Source organism: Macaca fascicularis, chromosome 2 (assembly GCF_037993035.2).
Source record: "Macaca fascicularis isolate 582-1 chromosome 2, T2T-MFA8v1.1".
In the NCBI taxonomy this organism is placed as follows: domain Eukaryota; kingdom Metazoa; phylum Chordata; class Mammalia; order Primates; family Cercopithecidae; genus Macaca; species Macaca fascicularis.
Window position 1 is genome coordinate 184,417,914 of NC_088376.1, and position 23,945 is coordinate 184,441,858.

Sequence of the window (23,945 nt, forward strand, 5' to 3'; positions counted from 1 at the left end):
CTCGTGTTACGGTTTTCATGTCTATCAGTTCTTTTAAGGTCTTCTCTGCATTGATTATTCTAGTTATCCATTCATCCATTCTTTTTTCAAGGTTTTTAGTTTCTTTGCGCTGGTTACATAGTTCCTCCTTTAGCTCTGAGAACTTTATATCTACTGAAGCCTTCTTCTCTCAACTCGTCAAAGTCATTCTCTGTCCTTGATCCGTTGCTGGCGATGAGCTGCGTTCCTTTGGAGGGGGAGACGCGCTCTTATTTTTTGGATTTCCAGGTTTTCTGCACTGCTTTTTCCCCATCTTTGTGGTTTTATCTGCCTTTGGTCTTTGATGATGATAACGTACTGATGGGGTTTTGGTGTGGGTGTCCTTTCTGTTTGTTAGTTTTCCTTCTAACAGTCAGGAACCTCAGCTATAGGTCTGTTGGAGTTTGCTTGAGGTTCACTCCAGACCCTGTTTGCCTGGGTATCAGCAGCGGAGGCTGCAGAAGATAGAATATTGCTGGAGAGCAAGTGTTGCTGTCTGATTCTTGCTCTGGAAGCTTTGTCTCAGGGGTGTACCCTGCCATGCGAAGTGTGAGTTGTCGGTCTGCACCTAGTGGGGGATGTCTCCCAGTTAGGCTACTCAGCGGCCAGGGACCCACTTGAGCAGGCAGTCTGTCCATTCTTAGATCTCAACCTCCATGCTGGGAGATCCACTGCTCTCTTCAAAGTTGTCAGACAGGGGCATTTACCTCTGCCAAGGTTTCTGCTGCTTTTTGTTTAGCTATGCCCTGTCCCCAGAGGAGGAGTCTACAGAGGCAGTCCGGCCTCCTTGAGCTGTGGTGGGTTCCGCCCAATTTGAGCTTCCTGGTGGCTTTGTTTACCTATTTAAGCCTCAGCAATGGCAGTCGCCCCTCCCCCAGCCTTGCTGCCGCCTTGCAGTTAGATCTCAGATTGCAGTGCTAGCAATGAGGAAGGCTCCCTGGGTGTGGAACCCTCTGGGCCAGGTATGGGATATAATCTCCTGGTGTGCAATTTGCTAAGACCCTTGGTAAAGCGCTGTATTGGGGTGGGAGTTACCCAATTTTCCAGGTGTTGTGTGTCTCAATTTCCTTTGGCTAGGAAAAGGAATTCCCTTTCTCCTTGAGCTTCCCTGGTGAGGCGATGCCTCGCCCTGCTTCAGTTCTCGCTGGTCGGACTGCACCCACGGACCAGCGCCAACTGTCAGACACGCCCCAGTGAGATTAACCCTGTACCTCAGTTGAAAATGCAGAAATCACCCATCTTCTGTGTTGCTCATGCTGGGAACCGGAGGCTGAAGTTCCTATTCGGCCATCTTGGGCATGCCCGAAAACCAAGCCTTTACTTTTCAGTGATTCTCAGTGGTGAGGCTTGGGCAAGCACACCCACCTTGCTAACATCATGTCCCAGTGCGAGAGCTGCCAGGTGCAGTTGTGTGTAGATAAGATGCCAATTGGTCTGACTCAAAAGCCATTGAAGTTCCATCAGTGCATCCTGCCACTAAGAAAACACTTGTGGGAACAGCTACCGGTGGCTTAAATTATTATCTATTACTAGAAATTAAAACCATCCTGGAGACTTAAGGGACAAATTAGCCCATGACAATAGTCTCACACTTTTATGTCCAGGAACCATGGAGCTCTGGTATGGTTACAGGGGAGACAAAGACTTGCCTGTCAAATCTGTTAGCTTCTTTCCTCATGTCTTTAAAGGGTAGGGGAAGGGAGACAGACTGGGAGGAAGTGTGGATATTTGCCCTGCCTAGTTTATAGCAGTATTAAATGTGAGCAATATTTGGGAGCACCCCACAGTAGTAGAATAACTATTTTAAAAATTATTTGTTAATCACCAAAACACAGGAATTTTCTACTGGTTAACCAAAACAGTCACGTTGCTTTTCATTTTTCTAAAATAATCAAGTAGGTACTATAGAAGCAAGGCCTGGGGAAATCTTTTTTTTTTTTTTTTTTGAGACAGAGTCTCGCTCTGTCACCCAGGCTAGAGTGCAGTGGCGCGATCTCCGCTTACTGCAACCTCTGCCTCCCGGGTTCAAGCGATTCTCCTGCCTCAGCCTCCCGAGTAGCTGAGACTACAGGCGCACGCCCTCACACCCAGCTTTTTTTATTTTTATTTTTTAATTTTTTTTTATTTTTAGTACAGACAGGGTTTCACCATGTTGGCCAGGCTGGTCTCGAACTCCTGACCTCATCTGATCCACCCGCCTGGGCCTTCCAAAGTGCTAGGATTACTGGCGTGAGCCACCGTGCCGGCTCCGGCCTGGGGAAATCTTAAGGACAGAACTGTGATGTGGACTCGATCACAGAAAGTCTTCTAGATTCTCTTCCGAGTCCATTACTAGCTTCTCCCACTCTCCTTAGAAAATCATCCTTAAGCAAGGAGTTTCCCAGCCTGCCCATCCCCTCTGAAAACTCTAGAGGACCAGGACCCAGAGCGACGGGCAGGTCTGTAGTCTATACATCCTGAGCCAGGCTCTGTATTCTGCAAACCCTGTTTGAAAATGTAAGCGGGACTGGGATCTCTGCCACATTTCCGCCCCAGTCCGCCCTCAGCCTCCCAGCCCGACTCTCTCTTCTCTCCTTGGCTGAGTAAACAGCCGACCCGAAGTTGTACGTGACAAGAGAGCCTCTGTTATCTCTCCCGTAGCTTCTACAGCACCGTCCCCGCCCCGCTCTCTTCCCTTCGGACCAGCCCTTCTGGGCGCGTCGGATTCTTATCTCCCGCCCCGCGCGGGGACGCTGCAGGCGGCGATAGGATCCGGACTACAGCTCCCAGCACGCCCCACTTCCCGCCCCCGCCGCCGGAGCCCGACGCTGCAGTGGCTCTTCCCGAAAGGTTCTTTCGTCCTGTGCGGCTCGCGGGCTCAGGACTCCCGGGGTCGGGGTGGGTCGGCTCAAAGGCCGGGCTCTGGGACGCAGGCACTGCCCCAGGTGATAGTGCGGGAGCATGGCCTTGCAGCTGGGCAGGCTGAGCGTCGGCCCCTGCTGGCGCGTGGCGCGGGGCGGCTGCAGAGGGCTCCGCGCCTGGTCCCAGTGCGGCGGCGGAGGACTCCGAGCCTGGTCCCGGCACAGCGCAGCCAGACGCATCTGCCGGCCCCCTGGCCCGGCTGGCACGGAGCAGAGCCGCGGGCTGGGGCACGGCCCGACGGCGAGAGGCGGCCCCTGGCTGGGGACAGGGCTGGCCGCGGCGCTGGCGGGGTTGGTGGGGCTGGCCGCCGCTGCTCTCGGGCATGTGCAGCGGGCGGAGATGGTGCCTAAGAGCTCGGGGACGCGGGCCCCTTCGCTGGGGAGGCCGGAGGAGGAGGATGAGCTGGCCCGCCGCTGCAGCAGCTTCATGGCCCCGCCTGTGACCGACCTGGGCGAGCTGCGAAGGAGGCCGGGCGACATGAAGACCAAGATGGAGCTGTTGATCCTGGAGACCCAGGCCCAGGTGTGTCAGGCTCTGGCACAGGTAGACGGGGGCGCCAGCTTTTCTGTGGACCGGTGGGAGAGGAAGGAAGGTAAGGAGGCCGGCCCTTGGCGGGAGGTGGAGATGGGGGAAAAAGGGTCAGGTTCCAGATTGCAGACAGAAAATATAATAGTTCACAATATGAGATGGGGTAGGTAGGGGGTACCCACGGAGAGGCCGCTTGGTTAGAGGCCGCTGATAAAAAGATGGACACGAAAGGGTCACCAGCCCTCTGCTTGCAGGTGTGGACCCAGATCAGCTGTCACTGTGGTACTGCATTTCAAAATCTTTGCAATTCCATAGCAGCTTTTTGTTTGTTTGTTTGTTTTAGAACTTTTAAGGGGTATTTGTAACTAACAAGCTTGGATGTCCAAAGTTCGTTATTGAACATAAATTTCAATAGATTATGGAACACATTTTGTCTCCTTCTCTGGGTGAATTTGCGCTTTTTCCTCTTTAGGAGATGGAAAGAACTCATCTCCTGCGCGCTAAGTGTCGGCGAAACTCCTCCAGCCAGGATGCCATTGTGTCAGAGTCTTCCCACTTCTTTTTACTGTTGCCCAAGATATATTTGATTGGTTTCTCAGTAGCACTACCAAATGCACGCGTCAGATTTCCTGCTAGGAAAGTCTTCCCTTCTAATGTCAATGAGCATCAGAACCCAGTTCTCATAGAGGCATACATTCATGACCGTGGTGTTGCGCATACAGTGAAACCCCACATCTTGAGTGGAAACTTGAAGGATTCCTGACTTCTCCTGTTTTGAGCTGTGATATTGTTACATCTATATTAAATGAAGTTCAGTCTAGTTTTCCATCTTGTAATGTTTTCAAGCAAAGACCACTGAACTAGGACACAACCTCAAGTACTAGACTAGCCGTGTGACCCTCAGAAGTTACTTTTTTTATGGCTGTTTTCCCATCTATGAAATATATATATATTTCATCTCATTTAATCCTCATACTACCCATATATATGGATGGAATATATGTGAAGTGCTTAGAATATTGTCTGAAGGATAGGCAGCATTTAGATAAATTGTTGCAGCCACTCGTCAGCAGTTTGGTCTTGGATGAGATATTTTGCCCCTCTGGTCCTCAGTTTTCTCATTTGGAATATATGAGAGTTGTACTGGATCATCTTATCTCCCATCCAGCTCTAAATGTTCTTAGAAATAAAACAAGCCAAACATGAACTTTGATGAAACATTGTCCTTACAGTGACCCTAGTACCTTAAAAAAAATTAGTAGTAAGGCTCATACACGTGACTACTAATGTGCGTCTCACTTTAAGGTTCTGAATCCCTTCAGAGTTTGAATATCTACTGTTTCTTAATTGCCTGTAAATAAAATTAAAAGGCAAACAGCACACTGAGAAAGAAATTTTTGAAACAATATTGATCTCTTAAATTCAGTAATAATAGAACACCCTTCAAGTCTACCCATTCCCATTTTTAACCTTAGCTTTCTCTCATATATCATAACTGATAGATGCCATTCTGAACAGTAGAATCTGAAGGGAGAATATTCCAGTGATTTATTTTAGATGATGGCAGGAGAATGTTGAAGAAATATTCAGTTTAGTGATATGAGAAGGTCCAGTATTTGCCCAATATGAATAGTGTATGTTATAAAGCAGAGCTGGTTATCTAATTGTATTGTACATAAAATGATAAATACACTGATATAAAAGATTTGGGAAACAGGAAGATAACCATCTTCATGCAAGGGTTGCTTTCAGTTTTGCACATACTCTTACATTCCCTCCTTTTTTACATTTCTATACACAGGAGGTGGTGGCATCAGCTGTGTACTTCAAGATGGGTGTGTTTTCGAAAAGGCTGGGGTGAGCATTTCTGTTGTTCATGGAAATCTTTCAGAGGAAGCTGCAAAACAAATGAGAAGCAGAGGAAAAGTTCTGAAGACTAAAGATGGTAAATCAGACAGCCTCGACAGTCTTTAATAGTCCCTGCAAACCTTATTTTGCCCACAAGTTTTATTTATAAATTAAATACTGCTTCTGAAAAAAGCCATTTGAGTTCATATGCTGCAGGTTGAGAATTACTTTTTTTAAATTATGTTTTTAAGAGACAATGTAAAAACCAGCTTTTGAAAATTGACTTAGAAATCATATTAGAGTTCAATTGTATCAAGCCATTCGAGGTAACTGAATATAGCTCACTACTCGTATTTTACTTTCCAGGTAAATTGCCATTTTGCGCTATGGGCGTGAGCTCTGTTATCCACCCCAAGAATCCTCATGCTCCTACTATCCATTTCAACTACAGATACTTTGAAGTAGAAGAAGCTGATGGTAAGGGTCTCAGGAGCTATGGAAAGTACTATTGTGCAAAATGTGCATTTTGAAACAGATAAGAGAGCATAACATCTAAAAGTGAGAAAGAATAGTCTTAAGTAGGTCTTTCAGGAGGCATATAAAGGCAATTTCTTGGCAAGTGCAATGGATTCTGCCCAAGACATGACAAGTAAGAATGGGGCCAGGCACGGTGGCTCATGCCTGTAATCCCAGCACTTTGGGAGGCTGAGGCGGGTGGATCACTTGAGGTCAGGAGTTCGAGACCAGCCTGACCAACATGGTGAAACCCCCTCTCTACTAAAAATACAAAAACTTAGCTGGGTGTGGTGGCACGCACCTGTGGTCCCAGCTACTCGGGCGGCTGAAGTGGAAGAATCACTTCAACCTGGGTGACAGGTTGCGGTGAGCGGAGATTGCTCCACTGCACTGCACTCCAGCCTGGGTGACAGAGCGAGATTCCATCACAAAAAAAAAAAAAAAAAAAGAACGATATTGACTGACTCTAACCTTCCCATATCTTCCCATATTTCCTCCAGCATAGAAGGAATGATTTAATGAACCTGAACTCCAGTGTGCGCCCAGGGTTCTTTGCAAACATAAATTCATTACATCTGAAGGAACACCTTATGTACGAGGTTAAGTTGAAATTGAGAACTTGCTTTTGGAAAATATTTTACGTATGCATAGCTTTGCTAGTCACCAGGGCATTAGCAGTGGGTCGAAAGTGGGATGCAGTTGATGATACCTCCTGTGCATGTAGTTCCAGCCTGTCTCTTACCTGATGCCACATGTCAGAGTACCTGTGCAGTACCACGCCTATTCCTATTGGTGTCTCTGTAGGTGATGGCATTTAAAGTCACTGCTTTAACTTTTCATTTGAAGCCATTCAGCTTGGTTCAACCTTTTATGTTTAAAGTTGCTAACTAGTATTGACAACTCATACACCCGTGAACATATGAAACAGTTATTCTCAAGTGGTTAAGTTACCTCAGCAAGTGTTTTTACTCTTTCTAGGAAAGGGGAGGGGTGGTAGTGGTTCTTAATACAAGGAGTGTCAGAATCTCCTGGGAAGTTTTTATAAACTACAGATTCCTGGGTCAGAGATGTGGGTTTGTTTTTAGTTTTTCTTTTTTGTGATCTAGCTATTTTAAGCTCCTCATGTGATTCTCCTCTACAGCCAGAGTTGCAGTCCACTTCCTGATCCACCAGTGTACTGTTTTATCACTCACTGCCCTGCATATCATTCCTTGCAAGTTCCACTTTCTTACTTTTTAGTTTATTTCTAATTTTTTGTTGTTGTTTTGTTTTGTTTTTTTGAGATGGAGTCTCACTCTTGTCTCCCAGGTTGGAGTGCAGTGGCGCGATCTCAGCTTACTGCAACCTCTACCTCCTGGGTTCAAGCGATTCTCCTGCCTCAGCCTCCTGAGTAGCTGAGATTATAGGTGGCCACCACACCCGGCTATTTTTCGGATTTTTAGTAGCAGCGAGATTTCACCATATTGGCCAGGCTGGTCTCGAACTCCTGACCTCAGGCGATCTGCCCACCTCGGCCTCCCAAAGTGCTGGGATTACAGGCATGAGCCACCGCACCTGGCCGCTTTTACCTCTCTTTTTCTGCCCGGGCCTTACTGGTCTTCAGAGCTAAAATCAGTTAAAATTTTTTTTTATTGTCATCCATTTTATGCTGAATAAATTAAGCTGCTAAATTAAGTTTTCTAATATAGCCAGTAATGCTGAAGCTCGAAAGTCCGCATTAGAATCCCATGTCTTGATTTGGTAGGCAACAAGCAGTGGTGGTTTGGTGGTGGATGTGACCTCACTCCAACATACTTGAACCAAGAAGACGCTGTCCATTTCCACAGAACTCTAAAGGAGGCTTGTGACCAGCATGGTCCAGAGCTCTACCCCAAATTTAAAAAATGGTAGGTAAAGTTACTGAACTTTCATGACCCCAAAATTACATTCTATTCCTTCTGAAGGCAACTATTATGTCACTAAATACCCTCTTCTGCTTATGAAAATGGAACTATTTTTCTTACTTTACTCATCAGAAGAATTAGAATACTAGTTTTAAGTGGTTGTATTAAATTATTTAGTTAGAAATATTATAATATAAATTGAGTAGTAACATCTTTTTATTCCAAATGATTTAGAATGATAGACTGTAAACTATAAGGTGATCTATGCTTGAGAATGAGAGGCTTTTTAATCTAGAGTGGGTTGTTAAATTCTCATTCCAGATGAGAATTATCGTTCCTGATGTTGACTTGGGAATGTGTAAGGGCATGGGAAGGGTTGGAGAACCACTAGAGGGAGATGCCCACATACCAGAGATTTTGGCCAAGGGGAAAGAGGAATTGGAGAATTTGTTGAAGAAATTCTAATGATAAAATAAGAAAACAAACAAAAGTTGGAAGAAGACCCAGGATATTTGTTATCATCAAATGGAATCTTGGCACAAATTGTTTGGAATATGAGTAAAGTACTCAATTTTGCTTAGCGCTCATTGACATTCTTGAAAAAGGAAGAACAGAAAGAATTTTTGTCTTTTTGCTTTGTTTTTAGAGCTAATAGTTGTAGAATGTTAATGTCATTTATGCAAGAGTGTGGAGTTCAGCTTTAAAATTGCCAGAAAAGATGAAACATTTGAATATTCTCCTCTTGATGTAACATTACTACTGAAAAGTATACAGCCATGGATGCATGCAGATACTAGTTGTCTTGTAAACTCTCTCAGAACTTAGCATCCTTCCAGGAGGACTAATAGAGTAGACAGTTCTCTTTTGGTTCTTTTTTCTAGCGATTACTGAGATGACTTTAAGCAGTGTTAGGTAATAAAATATCTAGGATGCTAGCTAGTTAAAAAGAAGTTTTTAGTATAAGTGCTTGGGTTTGAATATTTGTCCCCTCCAAAACTCATGTCGAAATGTAACCCCCAATCTGGCAGTATTAAGAGCTGGGCCCTTTAAGAGGTGATTGGGCAAAGCCCTGATGGATGGATTAATCCATTCATGCATTAATGGGTTAAATTCATGGGAGCGGGACTGGTGGCTTTATAAGAAGAGACCTGAGCTAGCACGTTCAGCCCCCGACCATGTGATGTGTGCTGCCTCAGGAGTCTGCAGAGACCCCACCGGCAAGAACGCTCACATTAGATGAAGCCCCTCAAACTTGAACTTCTCAGCTTCCATAACTTAAGAAATAAGTTCCTTTTACTTATAAATTACGCAGTTTCAGCAATTCTGTTATAAGCAAAGGAACACTGACTAAGAAGTAAGTAGATTACTTAATTTTATAATGTTTTGAAGAGAGATTTTGAAAAGGTATGATTTGGGTTAAAAACTGACTTTACAATCTTGCTCAGGATATACTTTTTTAGACTGTGTTAATAAAATGTGCATATAAAGAAGGCCAACAAGTCACGATTGAGGTGAATTCTACCGATGTGTCAGTTCTAGGGATCTGCATCTGTTGTTCTGTTGTTGTTGTTGTTTAAGCAATTGAAGCTGTATTTAAGGTGACCTTTTAAATAGCTTTTAGTTTTTGTTTGAACATGTTTTTCTATTTAAGGACCCTTATGCAGAGATTATCAAAAGAACTACTTTTAGGATATAAACTATTTTACGAGTTTAACAGTTAGGAAATGGCTTCTTAGGAAACCTGTTCTAGTAGCCATAGAGGGGAAAAGACTCAAGAACAGATTAATAGTTGTATGTGCTGCCTCACAGGGTAAGCTTTCATATGTCTGATATGACATATGAAAGAATAAAAAATATTCTCTGATCTTTTTTTTCCACCAGCTTTTCCCTCTGTCATTCATGCTATAGAACCATCAAATTTTATTGCTGAAGGAGACCTGATTGTGTATAGTACCTTCCTTTGGTGAATAAAGAACTCACTCGAGAGAGCTTGGCTTTGCACCATGGTTGGTGTCATTGTTAGTGGAAGATTCCTGGCCTCCTGCCTCCTACAAAAGCATCAGTGCTTCTGAAGGCTGCAGCAACTTGTTCCAAGAAATACAGTATCAATATTGGACTGTTTCTCTGTTCACTAAAGTTCTTAGAGTTTCACATCGTTTACATAGACTTGTGTGAGATTGTCTGGTTGCTTTGAAAATAAGAGGATAAGCATTTTCGGCGGGCGCCGTGGCTCACTCCAGCACTTTGGGAGGCCGAGTTGGGCGGATCACGAGGTCAGGAGATCGAGACCATCCTGGCTAACACGCTGAAACTCCATCTGTACTAAAAATACAAACAATTAGCCAAGCGTGGTGGTGGGTGCCTGTAGTCCCAGCTACTTGGGAGGCTGAGGCAGGAGAATGGCGTGAACCCGGGAGGCAGAGATTGTGGTGAGCCGAGATCGTGCCACTGCACTCCAGCCTGGGCGACAGAGCGAGACTCCGTCTCAAAAAAAAAAAAAAAAAAGATAAGCATTTTCTACCTTGGTGATATCTGTAAAAAATCTGTCTAAAATCCTCATTTCATTTTCATAGTTGGACAGCAAATTAGGACACTATCCTGACATTAGTTGAGGATAGTGCTGTAACCTGAAAGTCTCGCATTGATTTTGACGTCTCTTTTTTTCCATTTGATCCCTGGTTTGGCGCGGCTGTGTTTTCCAGGTGTGATGATTACTTCTTTATAGCCCATCGTGGAGAGCGGCGCGGCATTGGTGGTATCTTTTTTGATGATCTTGACTCTCCGTCCAAGGAGGAGGTGTTTCGCTTTGTACAGAGCTGTGCCAAGGCTGTAGTTCCTTCTTATATTCCCCTTGTGAAAAAGCACTGTGATGACTCATTCACGCCCCAGGAGAAGCTGTGGCAGCAGCTCAGAAGAGGACGGTAAGTGACTGGAGAATGAATTCTTTCATGGCGTAACTGGGGGAGGTGGAGCAGCTCTTAATAATAGCAGGTGTTGTGTTGTCCGATACTTTGTAATAGTTGTGTTAATTTCTTTTCAGAGCTAGATGGATAGTAAATGAATTAAAAGACATTGTGTAAAGTAATAGTATCATTATAGCAAAGTTTATTTGATTCATCTATACGTTAGAGACTCATAGTAGGCATGTAGTAAGTACTTGCCGAATTTAATTCTGCTGATTTCTCTTAGTCTTCTAGTAATACCCTCCAGCCTTATGTCAAGATGTGAGCCTCATTTAATGTCTTTGCGGCTTTGTAAATTTGGAATCACACTTTTTTTCATTCATCTTAAAGATTTCACAGAAGTTATTTTAATGGAAATAATTTCAGAAATTCTGCCGGCCTCTCCATTAGGCATTTTGTATCTGATGTTTTTCAGCAAACCTGTAAGATAGGTGTAATCATCTTTTTTCAGAAAGTTAAATCTGTTGCCCAAGAGACATAGCTGGTAAATATAAGATCTCAGACGTGGAACTGGGTCAAAATGACTTCAAAACTTGTAGTCTGTGTAGTGCATAAGGTTAAGCAGTTGAAGCAGGTTTGTGCTTCTTACCATGATACTCACCTTAACCACCCTGCTCTGTGCAGTGAGCCTAGTGAGCTCAGTGGGGTGTCCATTCTGAGACTATCTCCCGCCACGGCCTACTTGTAAATCCACTCCAAATTACACAGCCTGCTGGCCCCGATCAGTTTCTCCTTGCCACCTTAAATGCCTGTATAGTACTGAAACATGGCTATAAAATGGATTTTCTCATTGATGTTAATTCTGTGTTAGGCAAAAGAAGCTTTGGGTACTAAGGAGGTAAAGCTTTTGCCTTAAAGAGGTCAACTTAAATAATGTTTCAAGTCTAAAGATAAACATTTGCGTATATCCTTTCTTATGACTGCCTGTGCTATCTGGTTCCCATTTATTAACTTGAAAAACATGAGAGTAAATATTTAGAAATTTCTTAAAGAATACATCTATTTTGGAACATGTTTTTTGTTCGTTTCCATAATTTCTTGAATATACCTTTACCACTCTTTCCTTCTTTCACTTGATATTTATTTTGCGGCCCCTGTGATGAGGCACTATCTTGGCTACCAGGTGGCCATAACATGGACCTGACATAAAGAGTCTCATAGTTTAGTGGGGATGACATACCTAAGAGGACAATTTAGAACTCTGTGCAAAGTAAAGTATTCTAGTTTTGCACAAGATTTTATAGGCAAAGCTGGCAGATTTTGTCAATACTAGTTAGGTGAATCCTTTAAAACTTCATAGACAGGAGTAATGGTTTGTTTTGTTTTTTATACGTCGTTTGATGGCAGATCATTCTGAAAGTCATTGTGTGTGTATCATTGCATGTCTGGTGTCATGAGATAGGCAGAACTGTGGGGTATTAGATTAATTTTCTATGGTATGGTGTGTGACTCTTCTTCAAAGACAGCTTCTTTCTGCCTCCCTTATCTCTGGGCCTTAAGATGGCGATAAACTCTGGGGACTAGGATAACTCCAGCTCTTCTCTGGGGCTATCAACACTGTCTTTGGTTTCTAATACTGCAGTCATGACCCGTTATCTATCCTTTTCACTTACTGTTACCCACCTTCCCCTGTTTTCACCCCCTCCAAACACGGGTCTCCCTTTCAGCAGTCAGTCTCGTTCCCTTTTGACTGTACAGTCTCTTATTTGGCAATCTCATCCAGTTTCTTGCCCTCAGTTACTACTATCCTCCCCCAGACTTTGAACGTCAGTCTTACAGTTATCCTTTTCATAGGAAACCAGAAATTAAAGACCTTTAACTTATTTGTTCGTTGTATTTTGGGAAAGGGAAACAGGATAAAATGTAGGCATTAGTTAAATTGAAGGGATTGGTTAAAGTCCCTAACTTATAGGCACCCCAGAGAGGACAGATGTATGAAAAGGATGAGAAATTATTAAAAAAAAAAGAAAAGAAAAGAAAATGCTGCAACTCAACACTACCTTTTATTATGATTGCTATTAATCTGCAGAGAGACTGAATTAGATAACTACTTATTAATGCAATTAACTACTTTAAGAAAGAGGAATATATAGAATATCAGATCTATACCAGGAAAAGGAGATGGACATTTTTTATTAAAAAACATTTTTTTTTTTTTAAAAAGAAAGATCAGATCTAAGTGCAGCTTGGTGGGAGGTAGAGAGGCCAATGTAAAGAGAGGGGCATCATTCGCTCAATAGAGGAAAGGATCTGACAGAAAATTCATTTAGGACTCTTAACAAGGGTCTCTGTGGTAGGTTTTCAAATACATCAATGTAAACTAGAGAACCATACCCATCCCTTAGATGTTTCAGAAACGTAATACCAGGTGAAAAAGGTAGCCAAAAGATAGAATTCTTTTCCATGGTCTTAGAAAAGGATTCAGAAGAGTCACTTAAATTATTTTTTGAAACAGACATAAGAAGGTATTAAATAGTTCTTTGTACATAAAAGTCAATGATAAATGGTGAGAGAAAGGGAGCATAGATAAAATTCTTTACACTTTTGCAGGGCTTTTGACAAGTTCCATATACAAAAGGTGCTTTTAAATAATTCAAGTATTGTGGGCTGGGCGTGGTGGCTCAGGCCTGTAATCCCAGCACTTTGGGAGGCTGAGGTGGGTGGATCGCGAGGTCAGGAGATCAAGACCATCCTGGCTAACATGGTGAAACCCTGTCTCTACTAAAAATACAAAAAATTAGCCAGGCATGGTGGCGGGCGCCTGTAGTCCCAGCTACTCGGGAGGCTGAGGCAGGAGAATGGCATGAACCCAGGAGGCAGAGATTGCAGTGAACCGAGACTGCGCCACTGCACTCCAGCCTGGGCAACAGAGTGAGACTCCATCTCAAAAAAAAAAAAAAATTATTGTGAGAACCTAGAGAATATTTTGCTATAAATGGGCATCAAGACAGTAACCAATAGGTAAATATGTGAGAGAAGTTTAGACCAAGGGAGTAATTTCTGAATTAGATAAATGATCTGAAAGGGGCACTGTTTATTGAACTTTTCAGATTATGAATCAGTCTAAATTCTTTTGAGTAGTAGAAATTATCCTTTTGAAATCAGAGAGGGAGACCTTTTTACATCCTATGTTAAAGGCAGAGGCAGGATTTTAAACTGGATGGAGTCCAGATCTGACTAGGGCAGTGAATATACTGAACCAAGTTTTAGTTGATGCTAAGGGTATTTAAAAAAAAAAAAAATGAAAACGCTGCAACTCAACACTACCTTTTATTATGATTGCTATTAATCTGCAAAGAGACTGAATTATGTGACTGCTTATTAATGAAATTAACTACTTTAAGAAAGAGGAATATATAGAATATCATAGTCCGTTGTTAATAGATTATTGTTAGCTGTAGTTGGCCTTTCAGATACAGAAGTTTTACACCATCTTGGTAGTAGTACTCGTGAGTTACAGATAGTGAAATGAAATCTTTGTCTCTGAAACATTCCAGAGTATGAGGAAGGCCAGAAGGAGCTGGGGTATCTTGAGAAGGGATGCATTTTTTTTTTTCTTAATTGTTGTGCTTTAAACTTCTCAGCTTTGTGTCAATTCTGTTTACTTATGGGAAAACATAACCTTGTATTGTGACTGCTCTATGTTGGGTCAGACTCTGTATTCTATTGTTCGGTGGGTAGAATAACCTTTTATTTCTGCCTGTCCAGATGGAGAGCTCTCAGTGGGCTGTAGGGTGGTGTCCTCTGTGCCAGTTCCAACTGATGGGAACTGGGGGAAAAAACCCACCCCTTTTAAAATATTTGTTATGGGTTAGTCTTAAGATTTTATTGAGCTGGCCCTTAATGTTATTTGATGTATTTATGGCAGGTATGTAGAATTTAATCTGCTGTATGATCGGGGCACAAAGTTTGGCCTCTTCACTCCAGGATCCAGAATTGAAAGTATCTTGATGTCTTTACCTCTAACTGCCCGGTAAGAAGATAACTCATTTTAGTAGTTATCCCTACACTCCCAATTCCCAAACACCCACAGAATATGAAAGTTAACACCGCAGATGTCATACCTAGGTCTGTGTTAGTTTTGACTTTGCTGATTTGATAAGAAAATCACAGTCAAATAAGGCAAATCAAATTGGATATTTTAAGCGGTGACATGGTGAATGCCACGGCTCTGTGAGGGCAAGGAGAGACTGGAGGGAGAGAGAATACAGGCTGAGTCATGGTAGCTAGGAGGTGAGATGGACTTTCCCTGCCTATTTGTTTTTCTGGAAAGAGGTATGCATAAGTATTAAGCTAAAGAAAGTTTGCCCAAGGATCCCCTGAGGTTCTATACTTTATGAAACCCTGGTTTATGTTAAAGGTATATTTTGGCTCTGGGATAGTAATATTAGCTAAAGCATACCCAAGAGTTATCAGGAAACTATTTTTTTGGCAAATAGTTTTCTTAAAGGTCAAGTTGGTACAAGGCACATCAGGCACAGTAGAGACAAAGAAGTATAAGGCTTTTTTTTTTTTTATTCTTAGGATTTTATTTTTCATTTAAGTAAAGAGGTATATGTGTCATTATTTTTTATGTTTTTTTTGCTTTTGTTTTGGACACGCATAGATGGGAGTACATGCATTCACCCTCAGAGAATTCCAAAGAAGCTGAAATTCTGGAAGTTCTGCGCCATCCAAGGGACTGGGTGTGTTGATACAGGCAGAGTGGCCGTGCGGGGGTTTGGAGGGCACAGGATGTGTGCTCCCCATGCCACTGGCCGGCACTTTGCCACTGTGTGGCAGTTACCTGTGCCTTAGTCTTTTCCACTCTGCACCCCACCTCATGGGCAGATGGTAACATGTTTTGGATGCTGTCAGTGATGAATGGTGAGATGGCAGATTGTCAGAGTCAATTGATGACACCTCATTTATACTTGTAGTGTCATTTTATATGACTAGTTTACAAAATTGGACATTGAGTTTCCAAGTATTGAGATAAGGGAATGTAAATAGTATTATATGTATCAGGAAATTTCTCATCTTGTTTTTGTTTCATGGGTTTTTTAAAGTTTTCATTTCTGCCATAAAAATCTGTGGTGGAATACATTTTGTTTTCATTACTTCAGTGACGTTGACTCTTCAGAGTAATTTTAGAACTTGAAGGTAAAAATTTACTTTGTCAACGCTGAAGTCTGCTGTAGTCTTTATACATCTTTCTCCAGAGAACATGATAGTGTCAAGTAGATATATATTTTTATAATAGGTATTTAGAAGCACTTGAAATATTCTTAATCTCTGCATGTGTTACAATTCAGTTATTTCTGTAGTTTGTAAACTCTAAAGTGACGTTACTATTAAGAGATGTGTAAGTTGTAATTTTGATTTTTGTGGAACCATTATTTGTTAATGTTGGGATTCTCTGCCCTTTTGAATGTGAAAGCTTATATCCCTGAATGCTGATACTTAAAGTTTTCTATTTCAGACGTCTCTATGTGGAAGTTGAGACTAAGAATAATCCTAGGGATGCCATGAATTTAGGCAATGTTTCTCATTTGGAAAATGAAATGAGAAATAATTTCCTTCTTTAAAGCAAATATATATAGTATGAGAAACTTGGAGGCATTTCATACACACATTTCTTAGCAAAATGGACACATTGAAAATGTCCTCTTTTTTATATTAGAGATTCTGCAGCTCTTTGCTCTTAAGAGAAAATCGCAACAGGATTCTTAATGTGTGACTTCTTTGTTCATATAATAATATGAATGTATTATTTTATTTGCTTCATAATAAAGTTTATAAGGAACAGCATCTCATACATATCATTATCTTGGAACACATTGAATGTATGTGATTGTGTGTGGCCTTTTTAGGGCTGGAAAATGTATGAATTCTTCAACTGTCTTATAACACATCTAATAAATTTTATTATGAAATAAGACTAAGAAATATTTATATTTTTTGTTGCCAGGATAATATAGGAAAATGCAAATATTTCTTAGTACAGTTGATCCTTGAACAACATTAGGGCGAGGGGCCCCAACTCCTCCTTACTGCACGCAGTTTCAAATGCTTGTATAACTTTTGACTCTCCCAAAAGTTAATCACTATTAGCCTACTGTTGACTGGTAGCCTGACCAATAACATAGTCAATTCACACATGTTTTGTGTTATATGTATTATATACTCTTCTTACAAGCTAAAAAAATGAAAATGTTATTAAGGAAATCATAAGAAAGAAGATATATTTGCTATTCATTAGGTGGAAGTGAATGATCGTAAAGGTCTTCATCCTCATTGACTTCATGTTGGGTAGGCTTAGTGGGAGTGGTAAGAAGAAGAGTAGGTCTTGCTCTCTAAAGGGTGGCAGAGGTGGAAGAAAATCTGCGAAGAAGCAAAACTGTGCAGTTCAAACCTGTGTTCAAGGCTCAACTATACTAATGCCAGAGTTCCTGATTCCTAGGTATTTTACTCAAGAAAAATGCAAGTTTTGTTCTCAGTTTTCACAGCAGCTTTATTCAATGGTTGAAAATTAGAAACAGCCCAAATGGCTAACAGCAGGTGAGCAGATAAACAACTTGTGATATATGCATATATTAAAATACTAAGCAATGAAAAGGAATAACTGTTGCTAATGACAGTAACATGGATGAACGTCAAAAGCATTATGCCAAGTGAAAGCCACACATAAAAGTAGTTACTATATGACTACATTATAAGAAAACCTAGAAAAAGCAAAGCTTTAATGACAGAAAGCAGATCAATGGACGTCAGGGGCCAGGGGATGCAGATTTGTGAAAGGGAACAAAAGTGTTTTGAGATGATTTAAATGTTTTACATCTTGATTGTGGTGATGGTTACTAGACTTTATATACATTTATCAAAATTCACTGAACTTAAAATCATGGAATTTTATTGTATATGTGAATAATACTTTAGTAAAGCTAATACTTTCAAGCAATCCACCATTTAACCCCTACCTCATGTTTCGGCCTTATCTTCCACATTTCTCTGTGCACTTCAGTCTCAGACCATATACTCTGTGCATTTGTCACTCACCACTTTTCTGAACTTACCCCAAATTATACCTGCTCTGGCCTTTTCTCAGGCTGCTGCTATCTCTGCTTGGAATGTCTTACGTGCCTGTTCATCCTTCCATGCCCAATTTAAATCTTCTTCAAGAAACCTTCCTTGGAGTCAATTTCTTCTGCCCTTTCAGCACATTTTTTAGTATTGCTCTCAACATATTCTATTTACAGTCATTCAATCCACATCCCACTTATTACAAAATATTGAAGGTGGGTCTTTCCTTATTTATAGTACCTGCTACCTAATGAATGATCTGTTAATCTTTGTTTTCCAACACTGTTTTGCAGTATATTGTAGTATCAAGCTTATTGTTGTTTAACTGTCTGTATAACTGTCTTATTCCTAGCCTGTGAAAACAGAAGTTCCCAGTATCTCTAAAAGCTCATTTAGAAATTGTTTTCAAGAATGTATTGTGTTATTCCTGCCACAAGTATAAGTTATATATTTGAAATCCCACATTTTAAAATTTCATCTTTCTTCCCAAAGAAGCATACATAACAATCCAATTTCATAATAAACCTAAATTAGCACATTTAAGTTAGTGACGCTTAGACTTTTGTAAATGGCTTGACTAAATTCCCTTGTTTTGTTACCTGAAATCAAGTCATAAGTTATGCAACATAAAACCTCACTGATATGGTTAGGGTTTGTGTCCCCACCCAAAACTTAACGTGAATTGTAATCCCCCAAATCCCCAGGTGTCAAGGGAGAGACCACGTGGAGGTAATTGTATCATGGGGGTAAATCACCCCTGTGCTGTTCTCGTGGTAGTGAGAAAGTTCTCACAGGATCTGATAGTTTTGTAAGGGGCTCTTCCCTCCTTTGCTCGGCACTTCTCCTTCCTGCTGCCTTGTGAAGAAGGTGCCTTGCTTCCCTTTTGCCTTCTGCCATGATTGTAAGTTTCCTGAGGCCTCCCCAGCCATGCTGAACTATGAGTCAATTAAACCTCTTTATAAATTATTCAGTCTCAGGCAGTTCTTTATAGCAGCATGAAAACAGACTAATGTACTCACAGACCTGTTTCTAGAAGTGTTTTTATGTTTTTTTCTTTTTTTTTTGAGATAGAGTTTCACTCTTGTCGTCCAGGCTGGAGTGCAATGGTGCGATCCTGACTCACTGCAACCTCCGCCTCCTGGGTTCAAGCGATTCTCTTGCCTCAGCCTCCCGAGTAGCTGGGATTATGGGCATGGGCCAGCACACCCGGCTAATTTTTGTATTTTTTTTAAGTAGAGACAAGGTTTCACCACGTTGGCCAGGCTGCTCTTGAAATCCTGATCTCAGGTGATCCACCTGCCTCGGCCTCCCAAAGTGCTGGAATTACAGGGATGAATCACCATGCCCGGCCTACAAGTGGTTTTATACTGGATATTCACTAACATATACATATACCAGCAGAGCAAGTTAGTTGAACTGCATTTCCTCTTCCAATCAGTGTAGCCAGCTCTATTCTAGATGTTAAGCTCATTCAATCAGTATTGTCAATAATCCTTTTACTGTTAATCCCTTCATATTTCAAAATGTGTTTGAACATAAAATTTGTCATAATCTAACCCATCATGGTTTCAATGGGTTGATGCAAATACAGCCACTTAGGGGAAAGTAAATTGACTTTGCAGTCATTTAGAGTTGCAACATTGACTCTGTCGTGGATGTGTTTTCTTATGAGATGGTTGAGAGGTATCAAAGTTCACAAAGCTGTACTGGCTGAATGCCTCTTACGTAATAGCAAGTGAATAATGCTTTCATAAATAAAAGTCTTTATAGCAATTTATCTATGCTCAGATCTGGTCAAGGTTGCTTCCATTTTCTGACTTGATGAGGCAGACAGGCTTTTAGAATCTGTTCCACATCTGCTGCTTGACATTCTTCTAACCATTAGTATAGTATGCAAATTCAGCAGCTTCTTGTCGTTCAAACTGTAGTTTATTAAAAATAACTAGTTCAGATGTCCTCAAAGAACATTTAAATTAATACCACCTCAATACAGGCCGGGCACAACAGCACTTTGGGAGACTGAGGTGGGTGGATCAACTGAGGTCAGGAGTTCGAGACTAGCCTGGCCAACATGGTGAAACCCCATCTCTACTAAAAATACAAAAATTAGCGAGGCATGGTGATGGGCGCCTGTAATCCCAGCTCAGGAGGCTAAGGCAGGAGAATCACTTGAACCTGGGAGGCAGGGATTGCAGTGAGCCAAGATCGTGCCACTGCACTCCAGCCTGCGCGACAGCGCAAAACTCTGTCTCAAAAAAACAAGAAAACAACAACAACAACAACAACAAAACTACTTCAATACAAATTCTGCTGAAAGTACTTTTTGTTTTTAATGTGTACTTGATCTTATATACTATTCAGCGTGAGTGTGGTGCTTAAAAGTAATGTATTTCTAAGAAGCAAAGAATAAGGAGCTACTTTCATCTTTACTTCTCTGCCACCCACCCCCACTGTTCATCTTAGTAATGTGTGGGAGATACGGTATCTCCCCAAACAGCAAGAAGCAGTCTTCAGCTGACGTGCCCTCGTGTGTGGAGCAAAGACAAGCCATCCCTGCTGTGCCCTATCAGAATTCCTGACTTGTGGAATCTGTGAGCATGATAAAATGGTTGCTGTTACATGTCATTAAGCTTGGAGTGGTTTGTTAAACAGCAATAGATAATTGAAACAGATGAAATGTCATTAACAGAAATGAAAAGAGCAGTTTTGAGGTGCTTGAAATGCTTGCAAGCTACCTGTACCAGTATTTAGAGATGTGAACTTAGGAGAGCTCAGTCCAGAAACATAAGTCTACCAATTTTGTAAAAGTAATAATTGAAGAAGTGGAAGAAGGTAAGCCACCCAAGGAAGTGCCTGCAGTGTAATAAAAGAGCATCAGAGACCGAACTGGGGACAGAGAAATGCACACAGGATGAGGTATCAGGAAAGACAGCTGAGAAGCAGCTATCTGAATAGAATAGGAGGAAGGAAATTGAAAGAGACAAGTGGGATGTGATTGTAATAAGGGCTCAAATATTACAATGGTTGTTTCTAATACAAGATGTTAACATGATCTACACTCTATGTTAATATGTTTGATAAATTGGGATTTAAATTAACATTTAAAAATGATCCTAGTCTATAAATTATCAAGGTCTTCTCAGATACTAAAATTTAGATGATAAAATTATTTCCATTAACATACCAGGTAATGTCTCCAGTTTCTCAAGAATATGACATTCTTGAAAGAACCAGTAGGTGGAGCAGAAAATCTAATCTGCAGGGGCTTTTTGTTTGTTTTTTGGTGAGGAACGGAGGAGGAGAAAGTAAAGTAAAGCGAGGAAGAAGGAGGGAGAATAAAAAGTCCTGGGAGGAGGAAGGAGAAACGAGAGAGAAGAGGTGGAGGACAGGACAGAAAAAGAGGAGAGGCAAAGAAGGAGTGAAATGAGAGAATTATCTGAAATCTGGCTCTTGTTGAACTCTGCTGTTGTTGGACAGATTATCTAAATGAGTCGTTACATATTTAATCAAGCATGGCTAATTTGACTATGCTGTTTATGTCTTGTCAAATGTCTCCACCGTGTTTCATGTCTCACTTTATGACTGGGAGATTCTGAAGTTGGCAATGTCTACAGTTCCAGTAATGTTGAATGTCTGAAGTACGGTGCTTAGCATCTGAGTTCCCTGGCTGTCTCTGAACTGTGAGTTGCCTGAGAAAATGTGAACATTTCTGTCTGAGAGTGAATTATGTTAATCTGACTCTCAGAGGATACACAATTCTAAAAAGATTGAGGACTGTTCATCTAAATTTGTGTATTCAATTTAGAGTCTATACCCCAGGGGGTATGTGTGATTCAGTGAAGAAAGGTAAGAAAACATTTTTATCATTTCGAAAGCTCTGTTTTTGTGTAATTTCATTATGTCTACAATAAATTAATTATGTGGGTATTTCACAAATAAGCACATTTTGGGCGTCAAAAAATCAGCAGCTTGTAATTGAAGAACTGCTCGTTCAAATAGTGTATGTGTTTTTACAATTTGATGGACTAAAAATGAAAGTGGAGAAGAAAGCAGAATGTCTTGATAAACCAAAGAAAGAATATAATAACCATAAAGCTTGGCTTCTTACCTGTGGCCAGAGTTACAGGGCAGGAAGTGAAAGTATGCTAATTTCCCATTGGTTTTAGAGGAAACGAATGGACACTGTCTAAAGAAATGGAGAATGAATGTGTTAAATACAATATAGTAAAGGTAATCAGTAGACTAGAAATATAAACCAAGCTAAAGTGAGAGACTTTAAACTACAAATTTAGAAAACAACAAGAACCATATGATAAAGCCATAGCAAACATACCCATTCTATCAATAAATAAAAAATGACATACACATCAATAAATAAAAGTATCATAACATACTTTTACAATATTTCAAGTGGGACCATAAAGAAATAGATGCTATATAAAAGAGATACCTCTAAGACAAAATGCTTCAGAAAGTGAAAAATGATGGCTATACCAGGCAAGTACAAACTTAAAAAAATGAAGGAGTTATGATACTCATATCAGCTATCATGGAATTCACATCTAAAAGCGTAACATAAGAAAAAGAAGGGTACTTAAAATGTGAATGTAAAAAGGTGTAAATATCAATGGACCAAAGTACATAACTATATTCACAAGGAGAAAAAAATCCACTGGAGGAACTAGACTGATGCACACTTGCAGTTGTTGATTTATTTCACTTAGTCCCTGACAGAGCAAGTCGGAGGAAACATATTAAAGATGTAGAAGACCTAAATAACATGAGTAACAAAGTATCTCTAAATTACATATATTTTGAACCCTGAACCCTGAAAATAGAGACAACCCTTCACAGTACCTAGGGACATTCATAAAAATTGACAAAATTCTTTTCTAAATTACAAACTCCATAAGAAATTTTAAAAAACAGAAATTATACTGACAGTATTCCCTAATCATAATACAGTAAGACAAAAATGAACAAGCAAATAAAAAACTAAAAACTCCAACATCTTATAAATTAAAACAGCTGTTTTTCTTAGCCCAGTCTTGGATCAAAGAGGAAATATAAACCAAAATTACTCATATCTAGGAAATACTGATAAACAATACCTACTACACCCTATGAGACATAACTAATGCGGTGTTCTCTTAAGGGCTTAAATATTTATACTGATAAATAAGAAAAAATGAAAACTATTTCTCAATCAAGAAATTTTACAAGACAACCAAACAAACAGAAGAAAAGGGAAAAGAGAAATTAGCAGGCAGAAACAAGATAAGGATGTTCAGTATCACTACTATTATTCAATATTCAATATTGTATTAGAGATGCTAAGCTAGTAAGTTTAGGCAAGATAAAGAATTAGAAATACAAAGATTAGAAAAGAAGAGGTAAAATACAAAGATTAGAAAAGAAGAGGTAAAAAAAATGACAAAATCTAAAAGCAACCCAAGTTTAATAAATGGAAGAATAGATACATTCTGGTATATTAATAAAATACCATAGACTCATGTTATGTGTATATAAATTATACAACTGGGAAAATTAATATGGATGAATATCACAGACATTGACCGAAGATAAAATAACCTGCAGAATAATACATACAATGTGGTTCCATTTGTATAAAATTCAAAAGATGCAAAGCTAGGCCACAGGCTATTTAAAGATACACATAAGTGATAAAATTAATGAAAAGCTAATGACAAATACCAAATTCAGGTGAATGGAGAATGGAACTGAGACAGGATTCATGGATGGCTTCAAAGTTCTTAGTAGTGTTGTACAGCTGGATTCTGATATACAAGTGGCCATTTCAACATTTCAATATATTAATAGGATATTTCTTAATATCTTACTCATATTTTAAAAATATTAATGTGTACATCAAGTATTAAAATCTTTTAAGCTAGGATCAGAAAAACTCTTTTGCTCTCATACTAACATTCACTTCTGTGGATTTTCTTGCTGGCATCCTGATACGTTTCTTTAAAAATCAAGTATTTTTTTCCCACATATTTAAATTAGTGTGTATGCCTTGTGGAACTCTTGGAAAATAAACAATGGTATTAAGGATATAATTACATTTTATTCCACCACTTAGAAGTAACCATAAATACTCAAAATTTTGGTGTATTTCTTTCTAGCTATTTTATGCATATTTTAATGTAGTTAAATCATATTGCATATATAATTTTGAATACTCACTGTTTTATTTTTTATG

General features: G+C 40.2%; 1 protein-coding gene across 2 annotated transcripts; it reads left to right on the forward strand.

Annotated features, from left to right (window-relative positions):
- Positions 1-2,836: 2,836 nt before the first annotated feature.
- Positions 2,837-16,577, forward strand: CPOX (coproporphyrinogen oxidase). 2 transcript variants are annotated; one of them, XM_005548336.5, is made up of 7 exons: positions 2,837-3,511; positions 5,249-5,392; positions 5,662-5,772; positions 7,556-7,697; positions 10,397-10,615; positions 14,526-14,630; positions 15,264-16,577. In XM_005548336.5, exons 1-7 carry the CDS (start codon positions 2,959-2,961, stop codon positions 15,349-15,351), a joined length of 1,362 nt encoding a protein of 453 aa, XP_005548393.3. In that variant the 5' UTR covers positions 2,837-2,958; the 3' UTR covers positions 15,352-16,577. The 2 variants fall into 2 exon arrangements, with proteins under 2 accessions (XP_005548393.3, XP_073889732.1); XM_074033631.1 differs by lacking the exons at positions 10,397-10,615; positions 14,526-14,630; positions 15,264-16,577 and adding an exon at positions 9,576-9,746.
- The last annotated feature ends 7,368 nt before the right edge of the window (positions 16,578-23,945 follow it).

Coding starts and splice junctions, on each gene's coding strand:
- CPOX (XM_005548336.5), top strand. CDS start 2,959: ATGGCCTTGCAGCTGGGCAGGCTGAGCGTCGGCCCCTGCTGGCGCGTG. Junction 7,698..10,396: donor TACCCCAAATTTAAAAAATG/GTAGGTAAAGTT, acceptor TGTGTTTTCCAG/GTGTGATGATTACTTCTTTA. Junction 10,616..14,525: donor CAGCAGCTCAGAAGAGGACG/GTAAGTGACTGG, acceptor TATTTATGGCAG/GTATGTAGAATTTAATCTGC.